We start from the raw sequence: 13,757 nt of genomic DNA on the forward strand, positions 1-13,757 counted from the left end.
CGCAGTAATGCAACTCTGTAATGAAACCCACAGTAATGCCACTCTGTTTGATAATCTCCGATAGAAGAACAGCGAATGCCAGGAGTTGCGCACTTGAAAACAAAGCCCACTAGACAGTGATTATGTGATGATTCTGAACGCGTCTCTCACTGACAAAGGAGTATAACGTTACTTTAAAGCAGGGGTGTCAAACTCCAGTCCTGGAGGGCCACAGCCCTGCACAGTTTAGATTCAGTCCTAATTTAACACACCTGATCCAACTAATCAAGTCCTTCAGGCTTAATTGAAAACTGCATAGTATGGAGCAGGGTTGGAACAAAACTCTGCAGGGCTGCGGCCCTCCAGAAACTGAATTTGACACCTGTGCTTTAAAGACTTGCGCACTCAACTGTCTGCGAAATGGGGCATTGTGCTCTATCCTACCACTCTCATTCGGCACAAATCCAAATATTTCATAATATTTCCATATTTGCGATGCATCCAAATGCTAAACTCTTATTTATTATGTAAATTATAGACTTTGTACTTCACCCGCGTTCTAACGGTGACACAGTGAGGCGGGCGCACTGATGGTTCACTGTGTTTTATTTTGATAAAGTGCCAACTGCGCTGTCAAGTTAGCAATGCTAGAAGCCTGGAAATTATATGTTTTGTGTTTGTTTGCTCCGGCGCAATTACTTCAACTTTCCAGCAAAATCAACAAAAAACAAAGAGAATGTGGCTTTATGCCATTTGAGTTTCCTTTCTGTCACAAAACTGAACTGAAACTCAGCAAATATAGGCTATGTTACATATATATAACACATTCAGTGATTTCTGCAATAAAACAAATGATAAAAACATAGTACTGACAAAATTAAAATGTCCAGTCTAACAGGCATCCATATAGCTTGTCAGCTTTAAATTATGTAAGAAAAAGAAAAACTTTACAGTTTTTATAAATATTTGAAATGTTACCTGTACATGTGTTATTGGTGCTGATGGGGAGACCTGAGTTTGTTGCAGTGAATCCATCCAGACATGAGCAATTGTAACTTCCCATTTCATTTGTGCAGATGGCATCTGGACCACATACAGATGGACCGAATTGACATTCATCTATATCTGGAAAAAGAACAACACATTTTAGAACAATATCTCTGTATTTAAACAATTTTCTAATTAAAAGAAAAATTATTTTTTTTTAACAAATTAAATGAAAACCATAATTATGCAAATAAATGAATCACATCTATGCATGGGTTACTGCTCTTAATTGTTTAACTCATATTTGAAACTGTATGTCCTTCCCAACAAATGCACGAATAGTTTCCATTGTAACTTAAACAGTAAGGAGTTGACACATTCATTAATATCCGAAATAAAACAAATTATAAAAGCATAGTACTGACAAAATTAAAATGTCCAGTCTAATAGCATCCACTTGTCAGCTTTAAATTATGTAGGACAAAGAAAACTGACTGTTCAGAAAATCAGCTGACAACTATTTTGAGAGTTTGGACCACAGAACTCTGATGTTTTAAGTCGTTCATTCACATCTTTATATATATATATATATATATATAATCTATATTTATTCTTGAATTTACAATAACAGCCAGGAGGAAAACTTTCCAGTTTTTATAAATATTTTAATAGAAAATGTTACCTGTACATGTGTTATTGGTGCTCATGGGGAGACCTGAGTTTGTTGCAGTGAATCCATCCAGACATGAGCAATTGTAACTTCCCATTTCATTTGTGCAGATGGCATTTGTACCACATACAGATGGACCGAATTGACATTCATCTATATCTGGAAAAAGAACAACACATTTTAGAACAATATCTCTGTATTTAAACAATCTTCTAATTAGAAGAAAAATGTTATTTTTTTAACAAATTAAAAGAAAAACATAATTATGCAAATAAATGAATCACACCTATGCACGGGTTACTGCTATCAAGGGTTTCATTCATCTTTGTAACGTTATATCCTTCCCAACATGAGCATGAATAGCTTCCATTGTAATTGGAACAGTTAGCATTCGGCCCACACACCAACGAGGAGTTGACACATTCAGTAATTTCTGAAATAAACAAATAATAAAAACATAGTACCGACAAGATTAACATGTCCAGGCTGACAGCATCCATAATTTCTGGATCTGTACATATGAAAACATAATGTGATTTTAATAATCATGTATGCAAGAGTAGGCTTTAAATAAACAATAACAAGGCACTTTCTTTAAACAAATAGCCTATTTTGTAAAATAACTGATATTTTTATACAGATAACATGAAGCTATTATTAGGACATTTAGATGACAAAACTGTGAATCAGACCTGCACTTCTTCGTCTTATATGATGCGCTGACCCATCTGTGAAGCTGAACTGAATTAACGTAAAATGAAAAATGTTTTCATTGCAGACTTAGCAATATTTCTCATGTCTTCTCACACTAAAAGCAATTCATCAATTACAAAACTATTTATTTACATAAAAAAACATTTATGACATGACCCAACAGGGTTTTAGGGTCAATGCTGCATACTGTATAACTAATATATAATAATAATCTTTAGAAATTAATAGATTAGATATAATTTAAAAAGCACAGGCATTTTCATCATCCAATTATGTTATGATTTCCATTGCTGTATAATAAAATTGATCAAATATCCTTTCCCTACCTGTAAATCGATACTTACTCCTAAAATATTTCTGATTTCCACAACACACACATGGGTCAGCAGGATAGCCATGATGATTCCTATCAGGTATTTTAATATTTTCCCTGAAACTGAGAAATTATACATTTTCCATTTCCAATTCACCCGACCTTCAAACACATTTTCTGACATTACATTCACTGTCCCACTGTCCCACAGACCTCAAATGTTGGATGTCAAAAATCATAACTATAATGACATAATACTTAAAAATGATTTAATAGCCACGTGCCTCAACAAGTTGTAAGATAATGACATTTTTTCAAATCATTAGCTAATGATTCATTAAACAGGTGAAGCAATCAGAGCAAAATACTGGATTCTTTTGATGCTTATAAACTGCCAACATAAAGTGCAACAAAATATAATATAAAATATCTTATTATATTGATTATACTCAAAATATACTGCAGGATTAAAAAAGTATGTGTAGTTTTTGTACCTTCACTGGCCATGTTTCACATTCAAGGTAAATAACTTCACATTCACTTATTTCTTCAAAACGTGGATTTTCCTTTTTTATCCAGACATCCTCGAAATTCTGTCATATAATAACCAATAAGTGTTATAAACAGGCATGATACTGATATATATACTGATATATATATACTGCATACACATATACATATTAGTATTAACGAGTTAATTTAATTGATCAGTTATGGGGAAAAAATAACGCGTTAAAATTATGAACACATTTATAACGCCTTCTTCCCGGACCTACGTCATCTTTCATTTAATGTAGTTGATTGGTGACGAACATGAACATGACGCAGGTCACAAAACTCGGTATAGAATGCGGGGTTCAGAGTATCATTTTTTATCCACATTAAATTCACACTTGTCTAGTACAAATATGTCGCTTTGTTTCATGACTACAGTGTATACGTTTTTCGTTGTTTACCTTAAAAGGAAGTGAAATGTGATAACATGCCCCGTATGGGGGTACATTGTAACACGACCATATGAAAGCTAAAAATGTTATCTGATCTAATGAAGAAAAAAAAAAAAGCAAGACAAACTAAAATATTTTCTTTATAAAGCGAAAGCGCAAACAATAATGCAAGATGTGCAACTGCATTTGGATTGTGTCACAATTTATACATCCCTATATGGAAAACGCAACTGAAAATACAATTTGCAATTCTTTTTGAAAAATGTCCTGAAAAGTCTCCCATAGGGGGTAACTGTTGTGTTTGTTCTGATCAAATGATAACGTGAATGTTTTAAAATAAATATCCTTACTGGTGTTTATATTTAACGATTTCTCAGTAAGATCAGATACAGAAAATAAATGCAATGTATCCCACAAAACTGGAAAAAAAAAAACAACAACAACAACAACAAAGGAAAAAAGCAGTCCCTTTGACTGCTGGCTCTCCGCAATTAGAGATTACCTGGTTTTGACAGGAGGTGATTCCGCAGATGTTAACAATGATTGCCGATGCAAACTTTACTGATGAATGCAGCCATCGAAATGACAAGTTTAAGTTCTAAGCAAGTGTTGTAAGAACAAGCTACAAATGTTTTACCCACTGACAGATCAGCGGTTACGCCCACACAGCCCATAGTAGTGATGTAACCACGCAACACTGATGTCTCAGCTACTTAATCGATTTTTATTTATGCTGCAGCTTAAAAAAATCATATTTCCATTATAATAGTAAAAAAAAAAAAAATCTGTCATTATTTGTTTACCCTTATGATGTTTAAACCTTGTAAACCTGTATTTCTTTTGAGGAAAAGACATTTTGAAGGATGTTGGTAACAGTTTTGTATATATGTTGTCTTCTGTACATATACACACATACACACAGACATATATATATATATATATATATATATATATATCTGTGTGTATGTGTGTATATGTACAGAAGATATATATATATATATCTTCTTTATATATATATAAAGAAGGATTCTTACCTTGCTCCTGGGGGTGAAAAAAAATATGCTGATATGATGTCCTGAACTATCTAATCTGTCTGAAGAAGAGTGTTTGTTTCCTTGTGAAACGATCCACCTACATAACACATGCCTGATTTTAATAATATACTTAGTAAGTATTCTTTCTGCGAAGTTGTTTTTTAATACTGCTTAATACCTAATTAAAAATTGTAGTGTGATAAGTTTTTATAATAGGATGACTGTGACAAGTGAAGAAGATTGAAAAGTTATTCAGTTCCTGACAGATTGCATTCCTGTGTGTGTCACACCCCTGTGGACTGTTTTGTTAGTTTTTCCCTCATGTCTCCTTATCTGGTTTTGTGTTATATCTGGTGAGTTGATTAACTCGATGATTAACGCGTGTTTTCAGATGGGGCTAAAAGATGACCAGTTGTTTTGTTCCGTGACTCCTGACAATTGCCGCAGACCCATAGAGGAATTCATTAACTATATCCTTGATCTCGGTCACTCCAACTACTATGTCGATGTGGAGGATTCTAATCTTCCCCCCCATCCGAAAACACGCGGACGCTCCAGCTCACCACCAGCCAGCGTCCTCCACCTGCTGCTCCAATGAGCTCACTCCCTCCGTTTCTCTCTCGCTTTCTCCAGTCCTCCAGAGCTCCTCCCTCATCCTCAGCCCAGAACCCGCGGCCCGCTCACGGACTCCGGCCGCAGCCCCGCGCTCCGTGCCAGAGCGCCCTCCAGAGCCCGTGCCACCTGAGCGCCCACCTGAGCCAGCGCCTCCAGAGCGCCCTCCTGAGCCAGCGCCTCTTAAGCCCGGTCCTCCTGTACTCTCCCGGGCTGACAATACCCTTATTTCCCCCAAGAAAATTTTGGGGGGGGCTATCCTCATGAACTGTGTGCCCCGCCATGGCCGCCTGGACTGTGTACTCGGCCATGGCTCCCCGAGCTCCCTGATCCGCCATGGCCACCTGGACTGTGTACTCGGCCGTGGCTTCCCGAGCTCCCTGAACCGCCATGGCATCCCGGACTGTATGCTCCGCCGTGGCTCCCTGACCCGCCATGGCTCTCTGAACTCCCCCGATCCACCCTGGAGGCATACCTCCTCTCCCTCCTGTGTCTGCCTTGCACGAGCCTCCAGGGCAACATATCAGCAACAAGGCTTACACATATCAGACAATCATCATCATGATAATAAGCCTACTTCTCCCACGTGCCTACAATTACCCGAAAAACGTGACATGAGATGAGTGGATAAAATGCCTCACTCTGAGGGAGAATGATGAAAATAAGCCACTAAATTAACTGATATGTTGCCATTTTTATGTCACTCAAAAATGAGTGCAGCTCACGGCCAAAGCAAAAATGAAGGCATACAATGAATTATTCTTACAGTAGGTTCCAAATCAGAGGTTCTCAGGCCCTCGAGATCCACTTTTCTGCAGAGTTTAGCTCCTACATTGATCAAACTCACCTGCCTGTAACTTTCTACCAATCCTGAAGACCTTGATTAGTTTGTACAGGAAAGTGGTCCTCGGGGGCCTGAGATGAAAACCTTTGCTCTAAATAAGAAATCTTGAAGGGCATGTCAATTCTCTAACTGCTCTGCGAGGAACGGAGAGTGAGGAAGCTTCCTGGGTACAGAATATAATCATACAAGTATACATTTCTTTTTAATTGATTATTATAGCTGATATATATATATATATATATATAGTTTAATTAAGATTTATGCTAGTTTTGATTACAGATTACAGAGTTCAACATAATCTCTTCATTACTACCAGAGCTATTTTGCTAAGTTTCAAATGATTATTAACTCTTTCCCCGCCAGTGTTTTTGAAAATTGCCAGCCACGGTCAGCATTTTTTATGATTTTCACTAAAATTTCATGGCCCCCAAAATATTTTTAGGTTTCAAAAAAAAGGAAAATTTTGAAAAAAATCTGAGAAAATCACGCAAATACTACATCTGAATTATATTCAGTACTACTGTTTTTTAAATTGGTTTGGTACTATTTTTACAAGCAAGTGGTACATTTTCAAATCTCTTGGTACTAACCTCACAACAAATCATCAAAAGTGCACTTTTTTCAAACATTTCAGCATATTTTGAATTGTTTTAATACCCACAATCACAAAATATCCTTTTCACTACACAAAATAAGTGTTTCATCTGTATACATGTTTCATCCACAGTAACTGCCTTTCATAAAGCTCTTACTATCAAACTTCTCATTTGCATGACTTTTCATTCAGTTTAATACATTTGTCTATTTAATCAAACTCATCCTAATGGTTAATCAGCGAATGATTTGAGAGTCAACAGATATATTGTTTCTATACAACTTGATTGCAATTTAGAGATAATCAAACGCAATGATTTATCTTTACAGTAAAAGTAATTTATCTATGATAACCAATTTTTTGTAAGAGTGTGTGTGTGGTTCAGGTACAGTAAACCCTATTTTATTGGGACAAAATGTTCCCACAAAGATGGCAATATCTGAAATCATTTCTATTTTTTGGGCCCTATAAGAAAACACATTATTTTCATAAGGGTACGTTCAGGAGTAGGGTTAGGGTATGGGGATACAGTATAAAACCCATTACTCCTATGGAATGTCTCCATAAAAAAAAAAACCTGTGTGTGTATGTGTATCTATGTGTGTGTCTGTCTGTCTGTCTGTCTGTCTGTGTGTTGTGTGTGTGTGTGCCTGTACCATTTGTGGACAAATTGGAATCCAAAAGTAAGCGAACTTGACAAAATCACCTAAAACCTCCTTTTGAGGACTTCCTCATTTGTAAAACCACATGTTTTGCTATTTTTGAACATACAGCAGGACACAATGGAGAGGAACTGATCAGAGATGCATCAAAAGAAGGGAGACAGATGGCATCAAAAACAGCATTTTATATTAGAAGTATTACCATGGTAAAGACTGCACATTACTATAACACATCCGTCATCTGAAAAGTTCAGCTAGAGTATATTCAGTCATACGGCACAGTAAAGACATTTACTGCATTGACAGTAAACTCTGCTGTAGCACAAAACCTTATGGCCATGTCATACCTTCATCACCTTTATGGATTTTATGTGAGATATGAAAAGTAGGTAATGTAAGTGTATTTTTTAGCATGACAGTTATTGCCTGTATTACTGTAATTATTTCAGCAACAAAGGTGTTTTGAAACATGAATCTTGCATTGTTTGCTCTTGAATGAACTGATTCTTAAAATTCTCAATACATCACAGAGATCTTGTGTTCTGAAACGTTGATTATGTGGAATGAAAATATGTGCAACTACAATGAAATGATGAGATCAGGTGTTGAAAGAATGACAAGTGTGATCAGTTTAAAGTTGTGTACTAAGAGTTTGGAAAATGTTCAAAACTCATCACATCAGAGGCAGCAAGATCAAAAGTCGTACAATTTAAGTTTGGGGCGCTCTGTCTCAAACAGGACGGAAGCAATTAAAGAATCATAATGACACCAGACAATAGAGGATTTTTTGGACAAAAACTGCTTGTGACAAGCTAAACTCTGCAGGACTGTGGCCCTCTTCTAAACTAGGTATTAGGGTTCTTGGTTGTAACAATAACATTTTATTAATATGTGAATTTGTAGCAAAAAATGACAGTGCTCTAACAACAGTTATTAGCTAAATACATTAATTTGACATTTGACATGAATAAATACATAAAAGCAGCAAAACACAAAACTGAAACAGAAAGTTCCAATGGAACCAGAAGAATGCTTCTTCCATGCTGTGTGAATTTTAGTACAAGGAGTGGCTTTTGATTGCAGATAAACAATTGTCTGAGCAAGTCACAGTGGAACAGGGTGACAATTCTGCCACCTGATTCCTGTAGCTGATACTAGCAAGACTTGTAAAAGTGCACCTGATCCAGCTAATCAAGTCCTTCAGGCTTATTTGAAAACTGTGTGTGTGGTAGCAGGGCTAGAACTAAACACTGCAGGGCTGTGGCCATATTTGAGGCACTGTTGTCCCATATATGGCACTATTTGAAGGGACAGCCATAAGTAGTGGTGTCCAAAACTATAGTGCAAGAGTTCTCAACTCTGGCCCATGACCCATTTTCCTGCAGAGTTCAGCTCCAACCCTAATCAAGCACACCTGAAGAAATTAATCAAGGTCTTTAGGATCACTAGAAAGTAACAGGCAGGTGAGTTTGATCAGAGTTGGAGCTAAATGGATCTCGCAGGCCAGAGTTGAAAACCCCTGCTATAGTGGATGTAATTAAGTCCACTCATTCAATCTCACAATGCACTGCAATAACAAGTGTACAACCGAGTGTACAACACTCAGCGGCTAGAAAAACTCATAATGCACTTTGAGGATCGTGCTGAATAAATTCCCACGTTTTACCAGAAAATGGCGCCTACAGCTAAATCATTTGTCCATCCATTTTCCAACCCGCTGTCTAATATGCGTACACTGTAAAAAAAAATTCCGTAAAAAAACAGAAAAAGTACTGGCAGCTCATTACCTGGACTTTGTACCGTAAATTTACAGTCTGTTAATTTACAGTCTGCCACCAGTAAAAAAAACAGGACTTTTTCTGTTTTAATGGTGTATTTATATATTTATATAGCAAATAAATCCAGCACAATATACAAACTGAACATGGTTTATTATTACTTCATGTAAACATTCTTAAAAGTGCATTCAATGGCTTTTGTTTGCCTTAAGTGGGTTAGGACTAAACAATATCAAATAATCAATTCATTTAACAATGTGTTTACTCATGCAAAATGCCTGTATTGTAAAAGACAGTTTAGCTTTAACACAGTAACAGACAGAATTTAAAAAAAATAACAATACAGGTGTTGTACTAAAAAGCGGTCACAAAATTTAAACTTTAAACTGTAAAACAGTCAAGACTCAAAACTTTTTTTTTCTTATAAGAGAAAACAAAATTGTTTAGAGGGATAGTTCACACAAAAATGTTAATTCAGTCAATTACTCAGCCTCATACCATTCCAAACCCATAAGACTTCCATTCATTTTTAGAACACAAATTAAGAGTATTTTTAGTTAAATCTGGGTACTTTCTGTCCCTCTATTGATTGTCTATGCAACTACCATTTTCAAGGTCCAGAAAGGTATTAAGTATGTGACTCCAGTGGCTTGACAACAGAATTTTGAAGTTCACTGTAACAGAAATATCATTGAAGTGATGCAATTCATTATAGGGGATGTATTATTTCCCATTTAACTGCATGTTTAATGCAAGTGCCATTTTTTTTCAATTTAAAAACTCAAATATTACATGGATTCTCGAAATTGTTCATGCAAGAGTCTTGGAGGAATGCATAGCCACTTGGTTGCCTTCATCTCAATCCACATTCAGGATTTCTTCACAGGAAAATTCTGAAAGAAATGGATATGACAAAAAAATGAAATGAATTAAACTGAACTACAGAGTAATATGCAGGTTGGAGTGGAAAAAGTAGTCATACAGTATTTTAAGTTCATTAAATCAACTGCAATCCATAATACTTTCCAATTGTTTACACATTGCTTAACTTACATTTCCAATAGTCTCCATTTGCATCGGTCATATGAGCTTGTCAAATGAACTATGTCCTAAAATATACTTCATTATTTTCAACTAAATAAACAGCAACACGACCAAATGCTTCATACACTTTTTATAACATACGTGTTGCTTACTTCTGTATGAACTCCAGAGTAAGTGCCGCCTCCTCTGGGTATTTTGTAGGACAGGAAAGAAGATTTGTTCATTAACTTCTCAAACGATAGCAATCTTGAACTGCCCATCACCTTAAACAAAAAAGACATTACAAAATGACCATATACATAACGACAAGCATCTTTGAACACCTTTGAAGGCGTTCAGCAAACAACTTAACATTGTTGTAAAAGTCAACAGAATAAATGACTCAAAGACTCAATTTCTTTTCAATATTGAACACTAATGTTAAATGAAACAGAATACAAACCCACCTGGCTGCCTTCATCTCAACCCTCATTTAGGATTTCTTCACAGGAAAACTCTAAAAGAAATGGATAATGATAAAAATGAAATGAATGAAACTGAACTACAGAGTAACATGCAGGTTGGGGGTGGAAAATCAATCATACAGTATTTTAAGTTCATTAAATTAACTGCTAACCCTAATACTTGACAATTAAAATATTTGTTTATCAATTGGGGTTAATAAAACAGAATACACACCCATGATAAGAATGCAGGTGTGCCTGAGATTCACAGTACAGCAGCAATCACGTCTTGTCATTAAAAAAGAAAACGAAAGAAACACAACAGTCATTTTGACATAATGCCGTGTGCATTTGTCCATTAGAGTGTGACAGATAACTCGATGAGCTAACGTTACCGGTGTTGTGCCGAAATTGGTGACCTATCGAAAAGTGTGACTAGGGGTCGCTGTCCAGCAAATGTTCGCGTGGGAGCGCGCACGCTGTAGATCAGACGCTGAAGTCGAATGATCTGCGTCAGAGGAGACGAGCGGTGCTGTAAAAGATGTTTCATGTCTTAAGACTAAATAAAACTGGACAATCTAGATACTGTCACCAGCAACTAAATGTTTATATAGGAAAGAAATTAAACATTAATGCTGCTGCTGTTGTCTGCTACTACTAAGAATGTTTTCAGCTTGAGATATTTGAGCACTTGTAATAACAATTTATAAGATATAACATATTCTGATTATCTGATAAATGTATATCTTATTTTTATTCTTATTACTAGTTCCTGTAATTACCCTATAATGTCAGAGATCTACAGTTTGTTCCTTACAAATGCTTATGAGTGTAGTCGGCACGGGTCACTGAATCTAACAAGATTCATGTCAAAAACCACTCTCTCACTGACTATAAATGTTTAACAAAGTGTGATATTGATCAGCTGACATATTGACACAGTATGGTCTGACAGGTCAAAATTATATTTATACCACAATATTGCCCATTTTTACTGTAAGTCTATTAGTCTATGTTCTTCAAACTCATTCCTGTCCACCTTAAGTGATGTAAAGAATGCTCCTTTTTCAGTTGGTTTATTCTTGATGTCTTTTGAGTAACAGTCACCAATTATTAGACAGTCCAGATATCATTACCAGAAAGAAAAAAAATAAAACTCACATAACAGTTATTGCACCTCTGTTGACATTTCTCCACTGTAAGTACGGTCAGCTTAGCTGTATAGGTAATTTTAAACTTAAATTTCATTAAACTGATTTAAAAACATGAGCTTAACCTATTTTAAAAAGTTAAGAATTGCTTAACTTATTTTGATGAGTTACAGTAAAGTAAAAACATGTTTTCATGACTTCTTTATCATACTATTTTTATTTTACATTTAGATTTGCATATTACTAAGAATTTGTAACCATTAAAACAATATTTTACTGAGATTGACTCATGAGGGTTTTTTTTGTTTTGTTTTCTACCTTTTAGAGTATTCCTCAAAAAAAAAAAAAAATTATATATATATATATATATATATATATATATATAGAACAGTAACAAGATAAATGCATGTTAAGGAATTTCTTCTCAATCTGCATTTTTCACATTGAATTTGTACAAGCAAATCGGGGGGAAATCCTGTAGGCCACAAAAAAAGGCATATAAATGTTTTAATTTCAATTCTGCTTTTTCTCTTGATGCCACATAATACCGTCACATATTACCATATTTTTAAATATTTTTTATGAAGTGCAGATTCTGATATGAATAACAAAAAGCTCATATGAAAACAAGCTTAATAGTTCTTGCTTTTTGTAAATGATTAAGCCAATTAATGGTGGGTACAGATAAAAAAAACTTTTGTTTAAATGAGATAAATAAGAGGAGCTGCCACATCACACAAGTCACTTTATTAAGCATTATAGTCACATGTATTAAATAAAGAGGGGTAACATTTTAGGAGCTTTAAATGTAATCTGTCAGACCCTACTGTATCCATAAATATACCAATATCTGATCATATCTGATCATGCTTTATTTATGTAAGAAAGAAGAGGAGGTCACACATCACATGAGTCACTTTAATAAACATTTTTACTCAGCTGTTATGAAATAGTGAACTATATGAAATTTTACTTGTCAGATTCAGTGACCCTGGCCAACTGCAACCATAAGCATTTGTAAGAAACAAACTGTAGATCTTCAACATTGTAGGGTAATTACAAAAACTAGTCATAAAAATAAAGATAAGATATACGTTTATCATTTAATCGGAATACGTTAAAACATCTCAAGCTGAAAACATTCTTAGCAGTAGCAGACAACAGCAGCAGCATTAATGTTTTCATTTCTTTCCTATATAAACATTTAGATGCTGGTGACAGTATCTAGATTGTCCAGTTTTCTTTAAGTCTTAAGACATGAAATATCTTTTACAGCACCGCTCGTTTACTCTGACGCAGATCATTCGGCTTCAGCGTCTGATCTAAAGCGTGCGCGCTCCCGCGCGAACATTTGCTGGACAGCGACCCCTAGTCACACTTTTCTATAGGTCACCGATTTCGGCACAACACCGGCACGCTGACCTGAAGCGGCTTTTGGCGCGGCTACCGCGGGTCGGACGCCTCTGTTTACACAGTTGCTTCATAGACAGCTTGCTAGTAACGTTACCGAATTAGTTTGTGTTTTGCATTTTATCTTCCGTGTGTATGTAAAACAGACAAAAAAAGGGTCAAAACTTACCTCATTTGGCAGAAAACTCCACGAGGAAGATGTCTGACCATATGTAGAGAAATGTTGAGTGCGACGGCTCCGACGTTCATTTGCGAAACAAGCCAGACAGCAACTTTTAACATGTTTACCACGAAGAGTATATGGAAAAACATGTTTCCCGAATTCGAAAGCCGACATTAAAATGAAACTTTGACCGACAAACTCTCCGCGTCTTCTCTTCACTGTTTTCGCGCCCATGTAAGCCACCAACGTTCTTGTTCCCACAATGCAAAGCGTAATTCAAAAATACGGAAAAACACCTGTAAAAACCAAAAACGGAAAATTTCCTTTAATTATTAGGGTATATCGTACTGTATTTTTACGGATTTTTTTTTACAGTGTACAGTAATATCATAAAAGTATACTTTTCTTTTT

At 35.7% G+C, this 13,757-nt stretch overlaps 1 protein-coding gene across 16 annotated transcripts in view; it reads right to left on the reverse strand.

Annotated features, from left to right (window-relative positions):
• LOC127183202 (adhesion G protein-coupled receptor F5-like) overlaps positions 1-4,725 on the reverse strand; it is a 37,981-nt gene extending 33,256 nt beyond the window's left edge. For 5 of the 16 annotated variants that reach the window (XM_051139105.1, XM_051139099.1, XM_051139095.1 and 2 more), the window contains exons 1-7: positions 4,113-4,247; positions 3,158-3,256; positions 2,695-2,786; positions 2,329-2,377; positions 1,923-2,069; positions 1,649-1,795; positions 958-1,104 (exon numbers count right to left, since the gene is read on the reverse strand). In XM_051139105.1, the coding sequence (XP_050995062.1) occupies positions 958-1,104; positions 1,649-1,795; positions 1,923-2,069; positions 2,329-2,377; positions 2,695-2,786; positions 3,158-3,170 (595 nt within the window). In that variant the 5' untranslated portion in view covers positions 3,171-3,256; positions 4,113-4,247. Of the gene's footprint in view, positions 1-957; positions 1,105-1,648; positions 1,796-1,922; positions 2,070-2,328; positions 2,378-2,694; positions 2,787-3,157; positions 3,257-4,112; positions 4,248-4,644 lie in introns of those variants that run through there. The other 11 variants (XM_051139107.1, XM_051139101.1, XM_051139097.1 and 8 more) reach the window with 7 other exon arrangements.
• Between the last annotated feature and the right edge of the window lie 9,032 nt (positions 4,726-13,757).

The sequence above is a fragment of the Labeo rohita genome, chromosome 20 (assembly GCF_022985175.1).
Source record: "Labeo rohita strain BAU-BD-2019 chromosome 20, IGBB_LRoh.1.0, whole genome shotgun sequence".
In the NCBI taxonomy this organism is placed as follows: Eukaryota; Metazoa; Chordata; class Actinopteri; order Cypriniformes; family Cyprinidae; genus Labeo; species Labeo rohita.